Here is a 24,187-nt window from a genome sequence, read left to right on the forward strand (position 1 = left end):
TATCCCTTTCAGGGGCTAGTGTCTTCGCTGGCACACCGCTCGGTATCCACCTCCTTCAGATCCCAGCAAACAAGTCTCAGTCATTTGTTCTAGTCTCCAATCGATGTGGGATCTCACAATCCACCCTTTTTGGGGCCCAACGTTCTCGCTGGCACACTACCTGATGTCCACCTCCTTCGGCGCCTGCCGTCCTCACTGGCACACGGCTTGGTGTCTATATCTGATATCATTTCTAACAATCCAAGCCCACTGCTAACAGACGTGTTTTAAAACCGATCTTTCATTCCCCACTGCTGCCTCCCGTAGGAGTTTGGGTCATGTCTCAGTCCCAGTGTTGCTGATCATTCTCTCGGACCAGCTACTGATCATTGCCTTGGTAATCTATTGCCTCACCAATTAGCTAATCAGACGCGAGCCCCTCCTCAGACGGATTCCTCCTTTTGCTCTTCAGCGTACAGGGTATTAGCAGTCGTTTCCAACTGTTGTTCCCCTCCCAAGGGCAGGTTCTTACGTGTTACTCACCCGTCCGCCACTGGAAACACCACTTCCCGTCCGACTTGCATGTGTTAAGCATGCCGCTAGCGTTCATCCTGAGCCAGGATCGAACTCTTCATGAGATTCATAGTTGCATTACTTATAGCTTCCTTGTTCGTAGACAAAGCTAATTACTCTCAAAATTTTAAAACACGTCTTCTCAGGAGAAATTTCTCCACCCTTACAAAAAAAAAAAAAAAAAAAATGTTTCCTTTCACTTTACCATCCACCTGTGATATCATAAAAATCATTTACCATTTAAATTTTACCATCAAATTTTATATTTTAAAATATTTTAACACAATGTGCATCCCACGTGTCTTTCAACTATTATGTTATAAAAATATTATATATATATATATATATATATATATATATATATATATATTACTCATATTTTTTTATTTACTTGTAATTAAAGAAAAAGTACTATAAATTTTAAAATTTTAAAATTGACTAAAAATTAAATATATATTTGTAAAGAAAAAAATGAAATTTAAAAAACAAAAAATTAAATGTTTATAAATTTGTGTATTAAAAGGGGAATGAAAGAGGTGGGACACGTAGGATGTGGAAAGGAGACCAGCGCGTGGATGTCGTTCACATCAGGAAATAATTAAATCTGACCGTAGGATCATGAGGGTGCTCGGTAATGATCGGACGGCTGATATTGCACTCAATTAATATTTTGACCGATTAAAGTCTATCCGTCCCTCTATTTATTCTCCCTTCCCATGCGTCCTTTTCCTCTCTACTTTTTTTCCTTTTTAAATCTTTAATATTGTCTTTTATATGTTTCATTTCTTTTATTAAAAGAAAAAAAAAATCCATTTATTAAATAATTTAGCTAACTAAATAAATATTTTTCTAATTATTGAAATTTAGGGCGAGCGAAAATTCTCGAACTCTCACTTTATTTTTAACTCTATCTGATCGTGTTCAAATTGAAGGAAGAACATTCTGTCTGCTTCAAACTTTTGAAGATGCCCGATCAAAAATTTCTAACCCTAAGTAAAAATATTATCTGTCGTATTCAGCAAGCGGTATTAAGAGGGTCAAAAAGCCATTGATCAGTACTTTTGGTATATTTGACTCGAATCGTCATTTTTTTAAGTGAAAATTAGAGTCGGGATAGATTTTAGGGTTAGGTGAGAGACGATGGTTGTATTTCCATTATGACCATATTGTACAAACATTAATGAAATTTTATTTTCTTTTATGTCATAAGCATGCTTGGAGTTAAAGCTATTTTGAAGAAGAGAAAAAAAAAAAACACATAATTACTCATTATATTGGTAAATTTCATGATGAATAACTACCTTTTTCAACGTCTTTATCTTTACTCTTCCGATAAATATTTTTTATCGTCATTGTAATAGTTTTACTGTTAGTAATAATGGTTCGAGTATGAATGAATTGAGACCACACCCAAATGAACGTGATTATATTTCTTTTCCGTGACTGAATTATAGGAACTTTATAATTAAAAGCGAACATGCGTCACTCGAGTAAAAGAGGAGTACATGAATGATCGAGACCAAATCTCAACGAAAGTGAATCTGAACATATAATGACTAGAAAATATTTTTTTTAAAAATTGATAGTTTCTACATATAAAAACTAAACGTATTTTTTTCTTTGATGACTTAATCATAGAAACTCCAAAGTTAAGCGTGTTTGAAATTGTGAGACATGTAAGTAAAAATAAAAATGCTAAAAGAATTTGAGTTGGTTCGTAGGAATAGTCCACCGATCAAATTCATTAAAGTTCGTTTAATCAAATCAAGAAAACAAGAAATACTCAGTCCCTCAGTCGGTATCGTGAGATCCCACATCAGTTGGAGAGGGGAATGAAATACTCGTTATAAAGGTGTGGAAACCTCTCCCGAACGCGTTTTAGAATCGTGAGGCTGACGAGGATACGTAACGGACTAAAACAGATAATATCTGCTAGCGAAATTTGAATTTTGAATAAAAAAAAAAAGTATACATTTTAGTAATTATAATATTAATAGTAATATGATGTTGGTCCCTTGGAATGTGAGTTTGTGGGATTATTTAAAATTATTTAAAATTAATATAAAGACAAAAGGGAACATAAAACATTATCATCAATTTCAAAACATAAAAAAATAATAAAACATAAAATTAATATAATGTTTGTCTAATTGTCGTCACCAGACATATGGATTCATTTTATTTTAAAACCAAATAAATGTTTTTTTTTTCTACTAATTTCAGAGAATAATTTTGAAGAAAAAAAAAAGTTAAGAAAATGTAATTTATTGGGAATTTTCAAATTTTATCTAATTCAACTTCAATTTCCTTAAATAATGTAATTTCTAAATTTAAATTTATTTAATGCTTAAAGAAAAAAAAAATTAATTGTACATATTAGTTGTGTGACACCAAAGTAAAAGAGAGGTACATGAATGAACAGATACCACGTTCAAACATAATGATTTTGATGAAAATTTAAAAGAATGCACCTTTTTTTTTGTAAGAACTCAGCCTCTAACTGATATTGTCATTTTTGGACTTTCTCTTCTAGAATTCCCCTCAAGCTTTTAAAGCACGTCTACTGAAGAAGGTTTAGCCCTACTCTAACCAGTACTTCACACTGTCCCCTGACTAGATCTGATATCATTTTGTAATGCGTCTTTTAGCATTAAGCAGCGAAACTGGTACTCATCTAGATACTATCCTCTCTGCCATAAAAGCTACGACACCCTTATAAGGAATCATTCATTTATATTAAAGTTTATATTCTATGATTCATGGAAAAAAAATATATAAAAAAAAACTTATTTTAATTCAAGTTAATAATTTAATATAAATTAAAATTTAATTATTTTTTTTAGAGGAGAAGAATATTACCTATTTGGGATAAATATAGAAAATCAGAAAAGAATCTGAGAGAAAAGATTTGGAGAAGCTACGGAAAAATAGGATGGAGAAAAATATATTATATATATTATTATTATTATTATTTTGGACACATTTTCCAAAGAGAAAATGTTTTGAAATAAATAATTTAATAAAATTACCAAATTGACTCCCTATTGGTAATTATTACGATTGAGCCACCGAGAAGTAAAGTGCACCTTGTTGTTATAGATAATAATTTTTAATTGTTTTAAAGCATTTCTTAGTTATTTAAATCTGATTTCAGTTCGTTCATGTATTCCTCATTTACTGATGCGTCATAGTTTTCTCATTGTTGGCTAAGTGAGGATAGAGACGGGATTACGTTTTTCATCTCTATCCCCACTCTAATTATTACTACTATAACGACGACAATAAGTTACTAGAGACCGTGTGTAACATCGTATCTATGTTTTTACTTATATAATATTATTTTTTAAGTAGAAGAATTTATAATTTTTCATTAAATAAGACAAAAATAAATTCCTTTGAGAAATTCCCACAAAAATAAAAGAAAATTTTGTGAGATGAATATTTGACAAGAACAGATGAGGAGAAGACTTTTCTGTTCTTGCATCGTTCAACTATGATACGTCAATTACTAAAATAAAATTCACATTAATTAAAGAAACAAACCCATGTGAGATTGTTGTTTTTTAGAAACTCGAACGAGCGAGACCCACAAGAGGAAGAAACGTTCACATATAACCCAAGATTTTTGATACTCATAGGGAAGAACAAGTAGTATTTATCATATAATGATTCCATATTACTTCAAGATGTTTGAGTTTAAAGGATATGTAAGCATCCTAAATGCTAATGAAAAGATTGAAGTTGAGAGATTTGATGCCAATGGGATGATGTTGCTTTTCAAGAATCTCAACCTAACCCATAGTTTTTATAATTATATATGTATAGAGAGGTTATATCGTAAATTGGTCCTTGTCGTTGGAAGAAATTTAGAATTTTGTAACTACCCAGATCCACCGCTAGCTGATATTGTCTTCTTTAGGCTTTCCTTCAAGACTTTAAAACGTGTCTGTTACGGGAAGGTATCCACACCCTTTTTTATAAAGGGTGTTTTGTTCTCCTCCCCAATTGATGTGGGACATCACAATCCACTCCCTTCGGGGCCCAACGTCCTCGCTGGCATTCGTTTATTTCTCCAATCGATGTGGAACCACCACCAAATCCACCCTTTTTGGGGGCCAGCGTTCTTACTGGCACACCGCCTCGTGTCTACCCACCTTTGGGGAATAGTGAGAAGGCTGGCACATCGTCTGGTGTCTGGCTCTGTTACTATTTGTAACGACCTAGGCCTACCGCTAGCAGATATTGTCTGCTCTGATACCATTTAAACGCGCTGAGGGGAAGCCCGAAAGGAAAAGCCCATAGAGGACAATATCTGCTAGTAGTGGATCTGAGTCGTTACAAATTAGTCCCTATAATTTTTTTAACGTTAGAACGAGTCTTTAGAATTTACTAAAATTCAGTTAAGTAGGGACAGAATGAAATTTTATCAGATCATAAGGACAGAATTCTAAATTTTAAATTTATAGAGACTAAATTCTAACTTTTCTCGACCATATTTATAATTTAAATATATATCCGCTATTTTTATTATTTTATTATTTTATTATTTTTTAATGTTTAAATGTTGACCATGTCATTTCTAATGAGTTTAGAACCATTGTTTCTTTTTTTTTTTTTTTTTTTTTCAAAAAGCATTTTGGAATACTTTGATTTATTAAAAGTTAAATATGCGTCGCTTAACGTATCGTTTTGATCTATGATACCTTACGTTCCGTATTTTATGTTAGCTCACCAAATTTAGTTTAATTAATAATTACTATTGCTAATTTGAAGTTAGTTTTTATCTATTAAACTAATAGAAAAGACTAATTTTAAGATTTTAAAAAATTACGAGGACTGAATTTGAATACTTGAAAGTATAATGACTGAAATAAAACAAGTATCGAAGTATATGACCATAATGATATGTTTGAGTCTCTAATGTTGTGGGTATTTTTTCAATTTTATTCCAACAGTCTAAAAGGTTTCAATTTAGGTTTTAAACATTTTTGTGAGATCTCACGTTGGTTAGAGATGAAAACGAAACATTTCTTATAAGGGTGCGGAAATCTCTCCCTAATAGACATGTTTTAAAACTATGGGGCTGATAGTCATATGTAACGGGCCAAAGCGGACAATATCTACTAGCGGTAGACTTGAGCGGCTACAAATGGTATCAGGATCACACCAAGTGGTGTGCCAGCGAGGACGTTGGGTCCCCAAGGGGAGTGGATTATGAGATCCCACATTAGTAAGTAGGGGAAAGAAGTATTCCTTATAATGGTGTTGAAACCTAAACGCATTTTAAAACCATAAGGCTAATGACGATACCTAATGGGATAAAGCGAAAAATATCTATTAACGGTGAGCTTGAGTTGTTACAAATGGTATCAGAGTTAGACACGAGGCGATGTGCCAGCGAGGACGTTGGAGACCACTAAAAGGGTGGATTGTGAGATCCCACATTAGTTGGAGAGGGGAACGAAACATTACTTATAAGGGTGTGGAAACCTCTAAACCGTGAGGCTGACGGTGACACGTAACTAGCTAAAGCAAACAATATCTACTAACGGTGGGTTTGAACGGTTACAATTTTAATAATATTGACAACGAGTCGTTGGATCTTATGCTAAACTTTCAAGCCAATAAGTGAGCGGGATTATCGAAATTAGAAAAAGGTAGGGTTTAAAAGAGAAAAGGTGAGGGAAAGTAAAGAGAGTGAGCAGCGTGAAGGCAGGCGGAGGAGGGTTCAATTGATATCTACATAGGGCATGATGAGCAATGTGTTGGCCTTTTCAGCCATGTGTAGTGATGATCCTCATGCAATACAATGCCAAAAGGCATGCCCTTGCCTTGCTTCTTCCCTCAACGCCCCAACCATTCATATCATTCTTTGTCACTTTCTTCATGTAATTCTGTGTAATCCATGCTTTCTTTCTTTCTTTGCCTTTAATGGTCTCTCAATCATTCAATCAGTTATCTTTAGTAGATAGGTAATGCAATTACGTGCAACATGGTTGTATGGTTCATGGTGTGATCTACTCTTCAGCAAAAATCACTAAATTTCTTGAGTTATTGTTAGTTTGATCCTGCTCGTTTAGGTCTGGTTCCATCTATGATGTTCCATGATATCACAATTAGAGCATATTCAAGAATTAACTTTCTAAAATCTCGTAATTGATCCAAAAAGGCTCTGAGTATGTTAAATTAGTTAAACAGTGGCTTTATTGACCTCAAAGACTTCCAGATATGTCAAAAAGGGCTCTAAGATGATCTAAAATGGTTTAGGGTGTCTATAATTTTAAATCGAGGCGTTTAAGCTGAATAAGCTGAACTGGGGTTAAAATTCGGCTAGTAGTTGTGCAGGAAACGACTGGTGGTTGGCTTGAGGGAGGCGGTTAAAGAGAGTCACAAGCAAGTCGAGGCTAGAGGGTGTGTAAGCGGGTCAGTTGCAGCCGAATGTGTAGGCTTACACTCTAGGCTAGGCGACTGAGCTACAAGTTACTAGACCATGCACCAATCAAGCTAGGTTGCTAATGTACGAGTGATGATGTAGTTTTCGTTCCAAAGCTATGGTTCTAGAATTTAGTTCGTTCGATTGGCCTCGAGGTTTGGATCTTTCTAGAAAAAAAAAAAACTTTTTGGTGATGACTTATTTGAAGGACGATCTTTCTAAAATACAGCAAACAACAGAGCAATAATTTAAGGAGGCTGGTAAACGTAACTAACAATTATACACTATCGAATACATGAGAGAAATTAAAAAATTTATTTTTCACTAGACATTAAATAAATTCTCCAATCAACATACCTAACTATTTAAAACGAGCATACGCTTTATAACAAGTCCCATCAATCACAACTTTATAAACCAATTTATCGTGCAAACTCTAACTCACGATCACTCGAACGTGTGCATGGGCTTAAGTGGAGACGATTTAGTGTTTTGTGACCATTAATGAAAAGAAAAAAAAAAACAATATAGACAAATGTAGGGGCATTTAAGTAAATTATGTAAACTTGATTTTGATAGGCTACCAAACATGAGACATGGACATTGGATTTGTTTGTACAACTTAGATTCAAATCTTGTCATTTCCACCCTTCAAAACTCTTTATTTACCTTTTTACCCCTTCAAAACTCTTTATTTACTTTTTAAAGATCGATCGTTAAAATGTTGATATAATTAAATTTACACTAACCCATTAACGGAAAAGTTATATTTATATTTTTTTATAAAAAAATAAAAAAAAAAGTCGATTTATATTAATTTGTGATATAGATGTGACTAAGAGTGGTCCAAACAGAAAGAAAGGGTAACTCGAAGGACTTCTTTTAATTTCTTTAATGATGTGCATCGAAGTACTTTATATTATTTAAATATGCGACAAAAATAAAAAATAAAAGGGAATTTAAATTTTTGTTAGATCTTAGAGGCATGAAAATGTGTGGGGCCAATGCCAATGGGGAGTTTATGTTTTCAAACTTTGAGGCACAAAAATGGGACCAAATTTCATTATAATAACTTTGATTATTTTGAAAAAGGGAACAGTGTTAGCCAATGGTGGCTCCAACCCATTTCACCCTGTTCCTTCCCACAATTATCGTATAATGTTTTAGCTCGATAAGCTGCGTCTTGGCTCCGTTACGTACTTACAGGAGGGGACGGGAAAAAAGTAATTTTAATCATAAATTTTCGTGTTTTTTGTTTTATAGGAATGTCTGTTCGTATTGGTATTTTATTATTATGGGTCAAATGATCTTGAGAATAGGAATGTTAAGAAGTAGTTTAAAGAAGTGTTTGTGTGATGTCCCACGTTGGTGGAGAGAAGAACAAACCACCATTTATAAGGGTGTGGAAACCTTCCTTCAGAAGACGCGTTTTAAAGACTTGAGGGGAAGCTCGAAAGGGAAAGCCCAAAGAGGATAATATCTGCTAGCGGTGGATCTGGGCCGTCACAAATGGTATCAACACCAGACACCGGACGATGTGCCAGCCTTCTCGCTGTTCCCGGAAGGGAGGTAGACACGAGGTGGTGTGCCAGTAAGAACGCTGGGCCCCAAAAGGGGTGGATTTGGGGGCGGTCCCATATCGATTGGAGGAAGGAAAGAGTGCCAGCAAGGACGCTAGGCCCCGAAGACACGAGGCAGTGTGCCAGTAAGGACGCTGGCCCCAAAGAGGGTGGATTTGGGGGCGGTCCCACATTGATTGGAGGAAGAAAAGAGTGCCAGCAAGGACGCTGGGCCCCGAAGGAGAGTGGATTGTGACGTAGGAGAACAAACCACCATTTATAAGGATACCTTGTTTTAAAGCCTTGAGGGGAAGCCCGAAAGAGAAAGCCCAGAGAGGACAATATCCTCTCGCAGTAGATCTCTTGAGGGGAAACCCGAAGAGGACAATATATGCTAGTAGTAGATCTGGGCCGTTACAGTTTGTTACTGCTTTTGCTACCTTAAATTCAATGTCGTAAAAAATTTTAAATTGAAAAATTAAAATAAACTCGATAAAGGGTTTATCCTCTCATCTCTCCTACTATCATATATTATTATTGAGGATAGACCTAGGAGATTCCAAGAGATTTTTTCTCTCTTTTTAATACAAAAAAGGTGAGTTATAATTTTTTATATAAATATTTTTTTTTTTAAATTAAATTTATCTTTTAAAAAGCACATGTGAATTGTACATTTATTTATTTAAATTTTTCAAAAGTAATCATCATACTATGATATGAATATTGGATATTGAGGTAATGTTATTATTAAACATGGGATGTTGTTGTACCATTTTAATTCCTCCATTTTATTAAATGTTCCATATCTTATACTAAAATTATTTTAATATTCATGATTAAATACACTTTATTGTTTATAAATATGTGGGACCCACATCAAAAACTTTTAAAAAAAAATTAAAATTTGAATAAATTAGATAAGTTAGATTAAAATCATATAAATGGGCAAATAAATTATGAAAAGTACTAAAGAAGTGACAAAATATGAGATTTGGTTAGCCTTAACCATATGTTTTATTGATACTAATGAAGTGTCAAAATCAAAGGGCAATTCAAAAATTGGGTACAAAAAAAAAAAAAAAAGTAATTTTGACCAAAGAAAAAAACGAAAGATTTTGAGCCTTAAAAGAATCCAAAAACGCTGATGGGTAAGTGACTGACTGATGGATGGCTCTACTACGACAGCACGAGAAGCACGAGAATCAAGTAGTATCCTCTCTTTTCATCGCTGGCAGATATTGTTCTTTTTGTGCTTTCTCTTTTGGACTTTTGCTTAAAGTTTTTAAAGAGGTTTCCACACTATTACAAAGAATGTTTCGTTCCACTCTCCGACCGATGTAGAATCTCATAATTCACTCTCCTTCAGTACTAGCGTCGTTCACTTCTCCTACGGATGAGGGATCTAACACATGATTGTATGAAAATGAAAGCATATAAAGAGTAGGTGATGATGACCACTTTTGAGCTTGCCAACTAGTCCTTAAATTGAGGGAAAAGTGCTAAATGCAACAAACAAACTCATTGCTAATGAAGCCTAAATCAGAAAGGGCAACCTGACATCAAAATAAAGTTTGGAGGCTATCAATTATTAGCATTCAAAGAGAGAGAAAGAGAGAAAAAGGAAGAATTGTCCAGATGAATATTTCAACATGCTTTTGTGTGTGCCAAAAAAAGGATGGTCACATTCCAGATGCAATTGAGACAACTCATCATCACATTTCTCACACCAGATATCTATAAGGATGTTGTGAGTTGAAAGCTTTGTACATAATCACTCAAAACAGGAAAGCCACAAACCAACCAACACAGTTAATAATTGCAAGTGGTAATATTGTCAAAATCTTCATCAAAAAAGGGGAGGAAAAAAAAAAAAAGAACAAAAGAGATTCTATAACGGTTGGAGAGAGGAACGAGTGCGATTGAGGACGTTGAGCCCTGAAGGAGGGTGGATTGTGAGATCCCACATCGGTTGAGGAGGAGAACGAAACACCCTTTTAGAAAGATTGTGAGATCCCATAGCGATTGGAGAGAGGAACGAGTGCCAGCAAGGACGCTAGACCCTGAAAGAGGGTGGATTGTGAGATCCCACGTTGGTTGAGGAGAATGAAACACCCTTTATAAGAGTGTGAAAACCTCTCCTTAGTAGACACGTTTTCAAAACCTTGAAGGGAAATCCGAAAGAGAAAGCCCTAAAATAATAATATTTGCTAGAGGTAGGCTTGGGCCGTTACAAAGATCTTGAGAGTCCTTAGAGTTCCTTGTAAGGGAGGGAGAGGCACATGACTGCATAATGAGGGCCTCCAACTCCCACTACCATTGAGTCCCTGTTGCAACCACCAAACACTAATGGCTAGCTTGTGGTGGTCAACTTGGTAAGGTTTAAAGCATGTTATAAGAATGGCCAATTAAATCCACGCCTCATGTTTTAGATATCAATTATTCCATTTGGGTAATAATTTGACAAACAGATAGATGGCCCATAACTTCTTCCTCCTAGAATGGATAAATTAGAGCTACCTAACCATTGGGACCAAGTTCCTTAATGTGCTTGTCATTAATTATTCCCCAACCCCAACACAACACCCCCGACCCCCCTCCCCCCCCCCCCCCCCCCCCCCTCCGACCCCTACTAAAAAGAGAGCAGATTAATCATCTTAATAGTTTTATGATCCTGGTACACGTTATAGGTTCAAATCATAATAAGCATAGGCTAAAATATTCAAAATATGGTCCTATTGCTAATAGAGTTAGTGAAAAGGCACATATCTAGCTCAAAAAGCTCACAATTATCCAGTACGGCTTTAACTTCTTTCTCCTTGAGCACTATATCTCATTTGGTATGGATCAGAATGCAGAGGAGTTCATAGATCACACAGAAATTTAATCATGTGGTGGTGACATAATGAAAGCTTATTCTATAAAAAAAAAAACTGAACCATTACTTCTTTTGGAAGATGCTAATCAGAACTCAGAAACACAATTGTAGAACCAAAAAACTCGAGTGGGAAGATTTCATGGATGGGATTCATATTCAGAGTTCACAAAACTCATCTATGAAGGGCTAGCAATAGATTTCTATATGAATAGGTTGTCTTTGTTTTGTGCAAAGCCAACTGATTAAAGACCAAATCTAGAGTAGCATCAATCATTCTAATGTTAGCCACTTCTAGAAAGTATAGCACATCAATCATTCTAATGAGCATTTATGTATGCATGCAAAGTCAGCCCATCTACGCTAAAAGAGAATATGAAAGCATAAAAGTTCCATTACATGAACAAAGCTCTTCAAAACCATGAAAAAAGTAAATAGAAATCAAATGATAAGCTCTTGCATTATCTGTCACGTAATGTTTCTACTACTACTACAAAGTTACAAACAACTCAAGACGTGCATAAGAAAGATGTAAAGGCAACGAGAATAGTTCAAAACAAGGCTAATAATACGTACCATGCAAGTGGCAATTCGCATGGCTTTACTCCAAAAGCTACCTACAAAAATGTCTGGGTGTAAGGATATGAGCAAGGCAAATCATCCCAATTGGTATGCCAATGTTCTGTTTCGCTTCCCATAGACACCATGATTATACAGAAACTACCATTAAGAAGACTGATAATGTTGTTGAGATGGCTAATGATATTTTCAAGCAGTAAAAAGCAATCAGCCATGGTACTATCCAGAAATCTAGAAGTTTTATGAAGATCTCTTTTGTTACAGAAGCATTTGAATAAAGAATAAGAAGTATAAACAGTGACATTAATACCACGTGTCTGGACACTAAGATACAGCTGAAATGCTCGATGCGAATCGTTGATAGTGCAAAGACCATGAATTACTCTGTTATGAGTCCTGACATGAAAGCTTCATGTTACTCTATTAGGTGTGATTCCACAAATGACCATCTCATCCAAGAAGTTTGCAGCTTCTTGAAATCTACTAATATCACAGAGGCCACTCATTACTTTCACATATAACTGATCATGTGGGCGTCAAGAGTTTTTGTACCATCAGCTCCAAGAGGTCTCTAGCTTGCAAAGAATGGCCAGCCTTGCAAAATCCATCCATTAGGGTACTGTAAGTAAATACATTAGGTGCAATACCCTTGACCATCATATCTTTAAGTACTTGCATCGCTTCATCCGTTCCACCGACACAAACCATGTATCATTGATGTATAGGTAACAACAGAAGGTGAGAAACCTTTAGTCTCCGTCTCTCGCAATAATTCCTTTGCTTTAACAATGTTTCCCAATCAACATAACCCATTGATCAGAGTTCCATATGTATATGAATCAGATTCACACCCATGATTAGACCTTTCATGAAATATGTACATTGCGCTATCCATGGTTCCACTATTCTTGCAAAGGGCTTTGATTAGAACATTAATAGAGGCTTACAGTGTAGGAAATGCCCATTTTTCTCATATACCTATAAAATCGAAAAGCCAATTTTAATTGATTTTCTTCAACAAGAATGGCAAACACGCTTGCAATGGAAATCCTGCATTTTGTGGAAAACTCTAGTGGAATCCAATGGCTTATGGATACAACCATAAGCCCGACAAATAGAGAGAAATATATCCTCAATGACATCAAAATTATCTTCCTTCATCCTGTCAAGAAGTGTGTCTGCTAACCTGAACTGGTTGGTAGAAACCATCTTACTAATCACGAACCTAAAAGTATTGAGATTGTGCTTAAAACCATTTGTATACTCGGCTGTTGCCGAGTCAAATATGAGAAGCGCCTTGTTTATGTCTCGTTCCACTCTTATTAGCTGTTCACCATGAGAAGGTGTGACTGTTTTTGCCCATTTAAACATAAGCTTTACAGACCATTCTTCCTCTCTTCCTTCAAGCATCAGACTTTCTAACTTCCTATTGAACCTAAAGCATATGAATTTTTAATCAATATTTTTCAATCATATGAAAAAAAATATAATCATAGAGCATAAGAACGCTTGGAAAGTTTGAAATTCAATAAAAGATACCAACAAATACAACAAACCAACGATTCATATCACCGCCCTCGTAGTGTCTTAGAGAAAACAACATGCATTGTTACAACACTGAAGAATCGTAGATGGTTCATTAGCATTTCACAACAGATCAAGTTTCTAGACAATTAATGAAGAAAACATTTGCTACTAAAAGCACTAAAATAAATGGGAAAAGATTATAAATAGTTAAACATAATAGGGATAAATTTCTTTAGTTCTCAGAGTAACTGGATGGAAACTCGCACTTTTTGACACTAGATATGAATGTTCTATTGAATTAAAAACCACAGGAGTGTCTTTCTACAGCCAATATCTCAGGAGTCATATTAGCCTGCCAAAGACTAACCGATCATTTCACTGTGGAGTGAGTCTACCTGTTTTGGTTTTTCACTTCTAAAGAACGTTTTCTAATACATACATTGATATGTTAGCTTCACTTCTTTACATAATTCAAAGGGTCGGACTTTATCTTGGCATAGCAATGGTCTAAGTGAAGCATTTCAGCCTTCTAGTATTTTCTCAGGTAAGCCTCAATTGATTTTGTCCCAATTTCCATCTCCCCATTTTTCTCCAAGCATTAGAAGTCTTTCGGCTAGCAGTGAGATTGGGCTGTTACAAATAGTAGTAGAGCCAAACACCAGGTGGTGGGCCAGCGAGGATGCTGGGCCCGAAGGGGGTGGATTGTGAGATCCTGCAAGAACGAAGCATTTCTTATAAGGATGTGGAAACCTCTCCCTAGTTTATGCGTTCTTGAGAGGAAGCCTAGAAGGGAAAGCTAAAAGAGGACAATATCTTCTAGCGGTGGGATCGGGTTGTTACACTTTCAACCCGCGCAAATTGGTTCTTTTCTTGATTTGCTGCACTTGGGAGGATTAATACCTTCAAATACAATCACATGCCTCTACTTTTGTCCTTGGCCTCAACTGATGTATTTTGCCCTAGGGTTGTTTGCTTCTGGCTTTGCTTAGCTATTCTATTGGTCATCAACCACTATTCTACACAGAAAACTTAAGCCAGGTAGATAATTACATATATTCTTAACAGTATTCTGCAAGATTTTGACAACTTAGTTTAATGTATTGTTCAATCCTCGCACACTTTCCCATTACAGCATAAGCCCCACATAACAATCGGAGAAAGGAATGGTCCAAATCGGCCACACAGAAACTAGAATCAGAATCTATTTTCTTCATCCACAGTACCTAGTGAACAATCTGAAAAAGAATCCTCCCCCAGATTTCATCTACTACTTTGTACATTCCATATACCAATTTCCAATAAAGAATGGGGCGTACCTGTCGACGCAGACGAGGCCGGCACGGATTTGAACCCTTGAACGGAGTTTGGTTCAAGTGAAGTGAGAGATTGATAGGTTCAGGCACATTGGTATGATATTGTTTACTTTGAGCTAAGCTCTCGTAACTTTCGGCTTTCTAAAAAGCCTCTTATACACCCATAATCATTCTCTAAATTAGCCGATATGGGACTTCCCTTAATCGAGGCTCGACTTCTTTCTCTTTTGAATTCCTTGTTCGACATTTGAGGATTTACCAATCTATTGGCATGGCTAAGTTTAGAGCATGCCTCTAATACCATGTTAGAAATCACTACTCTCCACAACGATATGATATTGTCCACTTTGAGTATAAGCTCTCATGGCTTTGCTTTGGGCCTCATATGAATGGAGAAAGTATTATTTGATTATACACACATGATCATTCCCTAAATTAGCGGATGTGTGACTTTCATCATCCAACAACAGAGGTACATTCAATAATCCCAAAAGGCAACATTTAATAAAATTTAATATTTTTATAATTTAAATTTCATAATTTTTAATTAATCACATATTTTTATAAAAATAAAATAAAATTTTATTAAACTTTATTTATCAATAATTTTATTAAACAAAGATTATTAAAAAAAAACATCAAATTTTCAAAATAATATTACATAAGAAATTATAATTTTAATAACATTTATATTAAAAAAAATAATTATTATTGATTATTATTATTATTATTATTATTTATAGAGGAAATGATCTGCAGGGTGGCTCGACGTTGCAGAAGAGTTTTTGTGTGAAAGCTCTGCAAAAATGGCGGCTCATCCCATTAAGATCTTGTATCTCTTTCCCGCCTTATTCTTACCTCTCTTCGCCGTTTGCGAAATCGCTTCGTTCGCTCGTTCAAGTAACGATGGGTTGATCGATGATTTGCTGGAAATCAAGCTCAGGATCTCTCGCTTAGGTGCATATTGTTTACTGTTTTCATTTCACATGACATTGAGAGGTTTTTAATTCTTCATATGATTTAGCTAATTCTAGTGTCTGTCAATCTAGACTTCAGGCGTTGCATTTATTACGTAAGTTTTCTGTGGTGTCGCTATCTTGTACTTAATAAAATCGAATGCAGAATCCGTTCTGGAGGGAAGCAAGCAAAATTTAACCGAGAAAGGCAATGAAATTGTGGCGCAGGAAAGGTTAATTGAGGCTATGTCTCATAAGATTCAATACTTGGAGTCTGCTCTATTTGATATGAAGGTTTGATTCGTGTATTATAATCAAGAACATGTTGCTTCACCTTTGTGTGCATTTTCAGAGATTCATTCCGTCTCTTGCTTTTTGATATTTTTCGTACATCAGAATATGATTGATGTGTTCATTTACAGACTTTGGAGTGGGCTATTAGCCATTCATACGTCCGAATTTACTGAATGATTGCAAAATATTGTCTGATTATAGGTTAAGTTTTCTATTTCAATAATTGCTTGTCAATAGGGAGAAAATTTACAGTCGGACATCACCTGAATGCTTTAATTCTTTGAGGAAATGTCGAAATTTAGTATTGAAACTGATATTAGTTTAGTTGATTGGCAGAGGAAGACATTAAGTCATGATGAAAGGATTGCTGCTCTGGAGGATGAGGTTTCTGTCTACTTTTTCCTGTTTAATTTTTTATTTGAATAGTTGCATCGGTAGATTTTCTGGTCCAGGAAACAGTCGATTGATCCGTATAGTTGGCTTGGGCATGTTAGGTACGACTTCTCTGGGCTGTATTAAGAAAGAACAACTTTGATATTCATCTTTTGAAAGTCAAGGCACATGAAGCTGAGGAAAAACTTGAAGAGGTTACCTCACAAGTTGAGAAGGTATAAATTTCTGACTTGATAAAAGACTAGGGGTTTTTTTAATTTTCATAGCAGACATCGTTTGAATGTTTCGTGCAACATGCTCACATATTTGTTATGGAAAATGTATAAAACTAAGACGAATATTTTATTATTGCTTTTCATGTTTATGTGACACAATGTATATCGTTTTTTTTTTTTTTTTGGCCTGTACACTGTGGTATCTAGTAGTTCTCTGTCATGTAATGATAATTATAGATTTAGCCAGACACTTTCGTTTGGCTAGCGTGTCCTTGTCTGATACGAGTTGGCACTTGGACACTCCAACACTTTTTTGGATACATCTTAGACACTTATTAGCACAAAAGATGTATTAGACACTAGTTATACAAAGCCAATATAGGTCAACATTTATTAGACACGTATCAGACTCTGGTTAACTATACTATTTAGTTTGAGAGTGAAATACATCAAACTCATATTTTTCAGCATATAAATTTGTGGACTTTGAATTTCCTTGTGTAGAAATGATTTGTCCTTGCCATGTCCGTGTGCTAAATTTTTAAAAAATAACGTGCCAATTTGTATGCATGCTTCTCAATAAGAAATGAGAAATCCTTCGACATCCTACATTTTTGAAGTTTTTCATGTTTTCCTTCCATTTATTGTTCATGATTTACCTATCGGAAGAAATGCGGGGGATGCACTTGTTCATGTTCTGGACTCTGATTGAGAATGAGTTCATTTCTCTTTATCATTAACATATCTTCTCCTCAACCAACTTTATCCATGGATAAAATGTCTCTTTATGCAAACATTCCTTTGTTAGTGTTCTTACTTTGTGACCATTTTATTTTCCAGATGTCTAACATAGTATCTGAACAGTGGATTCATATTCGGCATCTAGAGCAGGCCCTTGAAATAACAAAAGTATGTGTTACGGCAGTGGGATCAATGATTGAAAATTTTATTGTTGAGCTGTTGTGCTGATGTATAAACTAACTTTATTGGCGTGTGACTAGATAAATGCTTTGAAGGTCCGCCAGCAAGTTGCCCTAACCAGATGCACCTTTTTAAAGGTAATTTTTTGACAAGCCTGGTCCAACATTTTCTTGTCATTCACTCTGGCTCACCCGTGCATTATTTGTTGGCCGCACCTTCATTGAGTGCTGCACTACAAGTTATAGCCAATGTTAGAATCAAATAACGTTAACCATTTCAGATTTTTTTCAAATAATTTCACTTGTAAGCTTTATCAAATGTTTAATTTTGTTTATAGTTGGTCAACACACGTTTTATCAATCAACTTCAGAAGGCCCTACAGACATTGAACTATCATCTGTTCAGCAAAGTGCCTACCTTGAGTTCCATGGTTACAGGAGTCATCCAATACTTCCAAGGAGTCTATGAAGAAGCCAAAAAGTATCACCATGAGGTATGTGTTTGTGAACGGAAAGATTAAAGTCAATCTAATAACTTCTGCAAAGACATGGGAACGAAACCAATGGCCCACCGTATAATTCTTTTAGAATTTTCTACCTCCATCCCTTGATCTTTGACATTTGTATATCATACGGGAATATAATTGTTTCAGCTGAATATGCATTGCCAATCTCAGCTATATCCCTTCATCGTAATGACTATAAAGTTTGAATATTGATATCTGCAGTTACAAAGACTGATTAAACAAGAAATGGAAAGAAGGGACTATGCAGCATATCTTGTAAACAGGGAAGTTATTTTCTTTCTGGTAAGCTGCAAAAATCTCGATGCTTCATCTTGAATCTCTTGCCTGTTTTTCTGCGTACTTGCATAATCTAATCATGTTTTTTTATGGATTTTTAGGCGTCTGCTATAGTTACCTTCCCAATTTTTGGTGCTTGGATGTTCCTCTCTTCATGGTTTTCCAGGTGAAAGGGTAATCCGTGAGAAAAGAGGGCTAGGTTATACTCGAGAACCTTTTTTTCATGACTATCCTGATAGTTTTGCTTAGCCTGGAGATCAATTTTCCAATATTAGATGTGAATTCCTTCATGAACAAGTCTATATATAGTAGCAACTTTTAGCATTCAAATGAAATATTCATAGTTTGTGTTAAAGGTCATGTTTTTTTGTTGCATTACACTTCATATAAATTTACATGAAAAAGAAAATGCTGGATTACAAAACTGATGAGTATAAATTCCACAAAATGCATACGATTTACAATGGGGTAAATGTAACTTTTTTTTGGTTGACTATATAGTTGTGGCACCAGAAATTCTCACTCCCAAAAAATTGTTCCAAAACATGCTTAATACAGCAGAGATTTACATTCTAAAAATACTGTTTGTTTCACTATGAAATAAGAATGGTGTTTTGTGGCTGACTATATAGGAATAATATACAAAACACATTTACAGCAGAAAAATAGTTGTATCTACTCACTGCCTAGTTTTCTCTTTATCAGATCATAGAATCCTCCGTCAATATGGTTAACAATGAGTATTTCACTTTGATAGAGATCCGGGCACCTTCAACACAAAGCTTGGCTCCAGTGACCACCCAGTATCCAGGTGAGTTCTCAGGGCCACGCACCATTTCTTTCGTATCGATGACGTTCAACATTTTCATTGCTCTCACAGTCAAAGGCGGACCATCGGGATAAACAGCCGAGTTCAATTCAATTTTTGGTTGCGCTTCTGGCTGCTGCAGCCCTGTACTAAACCTTGTGCTGATAAAGGTGGATATGAGTCCAGATTTTCGGGATGACGTTGAAGGTCCTTCCCATTCTGATCGACGAATCATTGCTGATGCCACCGTCGAAAACCCAAGCCTCAGGAACAATACCTTTCTCATTCCAATAACCTTAACTTCAAACCAAGCCTTTGTGACGATAGAAGCAGTGTCGTCATCAATTAGTGAACCATTGTACTGCACTGGAGCAGTGCAGACGTGTGAAAATATGCTCCATTTAACTGGTTGGAAGTAGCCCTTCTCCTCTGGCTCGTCAATGGGTCCATAACTCAGATCATCTGAGAGTTGGATAGTCTTGGGAAGAGTTGATAGATGCTGAAGATGAATTGCAAGATGGTCACTTTTCTTTCCTTCCAGAAACAACCGAACTCCCGTTACTGGACGACTGTTCGAATCAACCTGCAGTTGCAAAATCGTGTTCAATCTCGGCATCGTCATTTTGACAAACCCGTCTTCAAGTCGGAAGATTACCTTAGTAGTATTTACATACAGCTTGGGGCCCATCAAAGTGAACTTCAGAGATGGAGAGGCTTGTTTCCTATGCCGAGTAGCGAGAGGAAGATCGGCGTACACCGGTGCCCATTGTCGAGGCAGCTGAAATTCCAGAAACTGCTGAAGCTCCTCAATTGGAGGTTTATCTGCACAAATTTTCAATGATCAAAATCTATCACTAATGGTAAATTCAATGTGAATTAGAACTTGCAGGCTTGAATCTGGTGTCAATATTTTAATGGCTTCTCATGTACTAAGGCAATGCTGATCTCCATATTTCAGTTTCTTATTACAGGTACAGGCAAAGTTTTTAGGACAAAAATTACCCAACACCATTGAAAAATAGGCCACTGGCCATAGATAGACAAAAGTTAACAGCAAGACTGGGATACTTGCATCTTAGGTACAGGTTTACTGCATGGCTTAGAAATCCATTGCCTCGGACGCCATTCAGGAGCGATGTTATGGGCACGAACGACATCGAAATAACATTAGGCGATTGAGATACGGTCGAGAGCCATTGATTATGACTTTGACCAACATCAACGCCTCCCCTCCTAACATAAATTGTCATCAACTCCTGCATCCATTCGATTAAATAAGTCAGTTCTCTATTAGGTAGTATTCTACTCAGAACGATGAATAACTAGATCTCGAGACACTTACATCACCCTTTGAGTGAGTGATAATTGGCGGTTTGATAGAGGCAGCAAATGCATGACGAAGCTGCCATGGCATAGAATATTCATCCTGAAAATTGAAACGTAAGATCCTAATTATCGATATAAATACTTCCAAACATGTTCAAAGACAATTGGTATATCTCGTAACAAACTGGAGATTTGCATCACTAACCTCAAACCTTGCCGATACGAACAAAATATAACAAGTTTCAAGGAAAGAACACGAATCTACGGAATGGTGATAGCGATTAATGTTGTTGAGTATGTACCTTAATTTTTGCAGCAGCAGAATTTGACATGAAGCCTCCATTTGCATCTTCAGAAAATCTTTCATCTGCTAATTGCTTCAACTTCTTCTGCACTTCAGCTTGTTCTATGTGGGATTCTCGTAATTGCCTCATAAAAATGACATCTTTTCCTCCCATTTTTACACCCACAACCACATGAGTACCATAGTTCTCAATGAACCTAAAATCAAGTTAGTATCAGTTGGCAGAAACAAAATCAGATGTAACGTGTCAAATGCGCTAACGTTTGTCTAATGACGTTGGAAATACAAACTAAGTCTCGCACGGGCTAAACAAGGGGAAGATCAAGGGTACATAAGCGTGATCAACCTTCCCCATTGCTATGAAATCTTTTCTGGGGAACCAAAAGCAAAACCACAAAGGCTTATGTAACAGCTCAAGTGGTGCATTGCTAGCAGATAACCTCCGCTTTGGCTCATTATGTATCGTTGTCAGCCTCACGATTTTTAAAACACGTTTGCTAGGGAGAGGTTTCCACACCCTTATAAGGAATGTTTCGTTCCCCTCCCCAACTAAAGTGGGATCTTACAATTCACCCCCTTGGGGACCCAGCGTCCTCACTGGCACACCGCCCTGTGTTTGTCTTTGATACCATTTCTAACGGTTCAAGCTCACTGCTAGCAGATACTGTCCACTTTGGCCGTTTACGTATCATCGTCAGCCTTACGGTTTTTAAAACGCGTTTGCTAGGGAGAGGTTTCCACACCCTTATAAGAAGTGTTTTGTTCCCCTCTCCAACTGACGTGAGATCTCACAATCCAACCCCCTTGAGGGTACACACCCCCCAGTGTTTGACTCTCATACCATTAGTGACGGTCCAAGCCCACCGCTAACCGATATTATCCGCTTAGGCCCGTTACGTATCGCCCTCAACCTCACGGCTTTAAAACACTTCTACTAGGAAAAGGTTTCCACACCATTATAAGAAATGTTTCGTTCTCCTCTCCAACCGATGTAAGATCTCACACCTTATGCCTAACTAACAAGATCATATCATTACTCAAATATGTCAAAGTTGATTCTCCCTAAGAAGTATATTTTTGAAATGGTGTCCCAAACGTGATCATTTTGTCCTTAAATCATTCTGAGGTATCAACAATTATCACTCTATCAACGACAAAAGATTACCACAAAGAACTTCAGAAAAAAATCAGTGCAGATATTCCACTTCAGACAAACAAACAAAGAAAAAAAAAACCAAAAAAGGAACATACTTAGCAAGCGCAGCAGGGTCCCATGAAGAAGGCACCTCCCGTTTGACTTGCTCAGAGAGAGTTATATGAGATCTTTCCAATTCAATGTTATACAGAGTAATGAAACAGCCATCAAATCCAAGACTTTTGGAGGAACCTGCATCGTTCTGCCAGCAACCCTTTAATCCAAACATACTGTTGAAAAACGCCGACGGAATTTTCCCCGACAAGGACAATTGCTGATTAAACAGCTCCGACATCTGTTTTCCACCCAAAAAAACATAAACCCAGTTCGATTATCAAGCCAAGATAGCAAATTTAACTGAAATTAAACTGACCCAGATGAAAAAAAATCGAGAATTCTGAGCTAAAAACGCTAAAAATCGGTTTTGAACTTGACCTGATTGAAGGAGATGACATCCGACCGGAATCTAGTACGCTCGCCTTTATCGCACTTGATCGAATTCGAGACATTAGGGACGACAACACCGGCAGGGAGTACGAGGTCTTTGGTTCGTGTCAAATCGATGTCGATCAATTTCGACCCGGATGGACCCGGCTTGCAAGACGATAATCGCAAGTCGTTACAGAGATCGAACCCAAATCCGATGACGGAAACCGCTTTCTCCGCCGCCGACTGAGGATCGAACCGGTTGACGTTGAAAGACATTGCTCCGATGAAGAAGAAGGCGATCCAAAAGGGTCCGACGGAGAAAAACTGAAAATGTTTGGTGGGTTTTGGGGGTTGATGTTTTCAAAGGCTTTTGCAGAGTTTAGAATTCCAAGTTTTGACCGAAAAATTAGAAAAGAAAAGAAAGAGAAGCGGTGGGAGAGGCACTAATGAATTGTTTAATTGGAAGAAGAAGAAGAAGAAGAAGAAGAAGTCTGAGTTATAACCAAACATTGACTTCCGACAGTAATTATTGGGACAGAGGAAGAAACAGAGTGGGTGGCTGAACATGGCGGCGGTTGCTGTCAATACGCGTACGGCCTCCACCATGTTTTCGAAGGACTTTGACTGTTCGGCTTCTCTGTAAATTTCTTCACCATTTACAAGTCAAACCCCAATCCGATAAATCGGCAAAAATCGGTAAAAAATCGGTAAAAATCGGGAAATCTTTACCAATCCCACTTCATATCTGATCTTGAAACTTAGATGGTTGTTCATTGTTCATCTTCGGTGTGCTGCATTTCATCTTTCATTTTCTAAGTAACGGTCAACAAATTAGAATAAGTTTATCATTTTTGTTGAGGGGAGAAATCTTTTTCCGACCAAGTAAATTTGTTTATATTGAGGGGACAATTTGTCGAGCTTGTTTATGTTAGATCCCACAATCTCAAGTTGGATTAAGAGGAGAACGGAACACCTTTATAAGGGTGTGAAAACGAAGCACGTTTATAAGAGTGTGTAAATTTTTCCCCTGGCAGACATGTTTTAAAAACCTTGAAGGAAAACTCAAAAGAGGAAGCCCAAAGAGGACAATATCTACTAGTGGCGGGGCTTGGGCCGTTATAAATGGTATCAGAGCCAGACGTCGAGCGATGTGCTATCGAGGATGTTGTTCCCCCGGAGGTGGTGTGCCAGTAAGGACGTTGGCCCAGAAGGGGGTGGATTTGGTGGGGTCCCACATCGATTAGAGAAAGGAACGAGTTCTAGCGAGAATGTTGGGTCCAGAAGGGGATGGATTGTGAGATTCTACAATTTCACATTAGTTGGAGAGGAGAACGAAACACCCTTTATAAGGGTGTGGAAACCTTTCTCTAGCAGACGCGTTTTAAAAAACTGAGGTGGTGTGCTAGTAAGGACACTGGGCCCCGGATGAGGGTGGATTTAGTGGGGTCCCACATCGATTTGAGAAAGAAACAAGTGCTAGTGAGGACGTTGGGCCTTGAACGGGGTGGAGGGGGTGGATTGTGAGATCCCACAATCCCACGTTGATTCGGGAGGAGAAGGAAACACCATTTATAAAAGTGTGGAAACTGAGGGAAAACCCAAAGAGAGAGGACTAAATCCTAGTCGGGTTCTCTTTTGAGAATATTTCTTTCGTAAATAGTTAACGTTTTAATTTTTATTATAATGTTTGGAACAAATTTATCCTTATT

General features: G+C 36.8%; 2 protein-coding genes and 1 pseudogene across 6 annotated transcripts; 1 reads left to right on the top strand and 2 right to left on the bottom strand.

Moving 5' to 3' along the window:
• Positions 1-11,874: 11,874 nt before the first annotated feature.
• LOC111802135 (uncharacterized) lies at positions 11,875-14,116 on the bottom strand (annotated as a pseudogene).
• Positions 14,117-15,595: 1,479 nt separating this feature from the next.
• On the top strand, positions 15,596-19,382 carry LOC111802657 (uncharacterized). 4 transcript variants are annotated; one of them, XR_002816284.2, is made up of 11 exons: positions 15,596-15,792; positions 15,958-16,085; positions 16,422-16,469; positions 16,580-16,693; positions 17,534-17,602; positions 17,695-17,751; positions 17,952-18,107; positions 18,342-18,422; positions 18,518-18,615; positions 19,174-19,227; positions 19,297-19,382. XR_002816284.2 is itself a non-coding variant. In XM_023687098.2 (10 exons), the coding sequence occupies exons 1-9, from the start codon at positions 15,642-15,644 to the stop codon at positions 18,584-18,586; spliced, it is 873 nt and encodes a 290-aa protein (XP_023542866.2). In that variant the 5' UTR covers positions 15,596-15,641; the 3' UTR covers positions 18,587-18,590; positions 19,174-19,312. The 4 variants fall into 4 exon arrangements, 2 of the variants coding, with proteins under 2 accessions (XP_023542866.2, XP_023542865.2); XR_002816285.2 differs by having other exon boundaries at positions 18,518-18,590; positions 19,297-19,380; XM_023687098.2 differs by having other exon boundaries at positions 18,518-18,590; positions 19,174-19,312.
• On the bottom strand, positions 18,881-23,113 carry NSL1 (MAC/Perforin domain-containing protein). Of its 2 annotated transcripts, XM_023687095.2 has the most exons (7): positions 22,485-23,108; positions 22,106-22,344; positions 20,853-21,051; positions 20,567-20,650; positions 20,297-20,480; positions 19,880-20,046; positions 18,881-19,807 (listed from the first exon to the last, which is right to left on the bottom strand). In XM_023687095.2, exons 1-7 carry the CDS (start codon positions 22,752-22,754, stop codon positions 19,118-19,120), a joined length of 1,833 nt encoding a protein of 610 aa, XP_023542863.1. In that variant the 5' UTR covers positions 22,755-23,108; the 3' UTR covers positions 18,881-19,117. The 2 variants fall into 2 exon arrangements, with proteins under 2 accessions (XP_023542863.1, XP_086983259.1); XM_087127133.1 differs by having other exon boundaries at positions 18,881-20,046; positions 22,485-23,113.
• Between the last annotated feature and the right edge of the window lie 1,074 nt (positions 23,114-24,187).

The sequence above is a fragment of the Cucurbita pepo genome, chromosome 9, assembly GCF_057944985.1.
Source record: "Cucurbita pepo subsp. pepo isolate OVF chromosome 9, ASM5794498v1, whole genome shotgun sequence".
NCBI classification, from domain to species: domain Eukaryota; kingdom Viridiplantae; phylum Streptophyta; class Magnoliopsida; order Cucurbitales; family Cucurbitaceae; genus Cucurbita; species Cucurbita pepo.

Bases quoted from the DNA above. Each gene is read 5' to 3' on its own strand.
- LOC111802657 (XM_023687098.2), top strand. From the start codon at position 15,642: ATGGCGGCTCATCCCATTAAGATCTTGTATCTCTTTCCCGCCTTATTC. The intron at 17,603-17,694 runs GTATGTGTTACG...GCGTGTGACTAG, and splicing joins AGGCCCTTGAAATAACAAAA to ATAAATGCTTTGAAGGTCCG. The intron at 18,108-18,341 runs GTATGTGTTTGT...TGATATCTGCAG, and splicing joins CCAAAAAGTATCACCATGAG to TTACAAAGACTGATTAAACA.
- NSL1 (XM_087127133.1), bottom strand. From the start codon at position 22,754: ATGTCTTTCAACGTCAACCGGTTCGATCCTCAGTCGGCGGCGGAGAAA. The intron at 22,345-22,484 runs GTCAAGTTCAAA...GGTGGAAAACAG, and splicing joins ATGTCATCTCCTTCAATCAG to ATGTCGGAGCTGTTTAATCA. The intron at 20,651-20,852 runs GTACATACTCAA...TTCAATTTTCAG, and splicing joins CTGCTGCTGCAAAAATTAAG to GATGAATATTCTATGCCATG.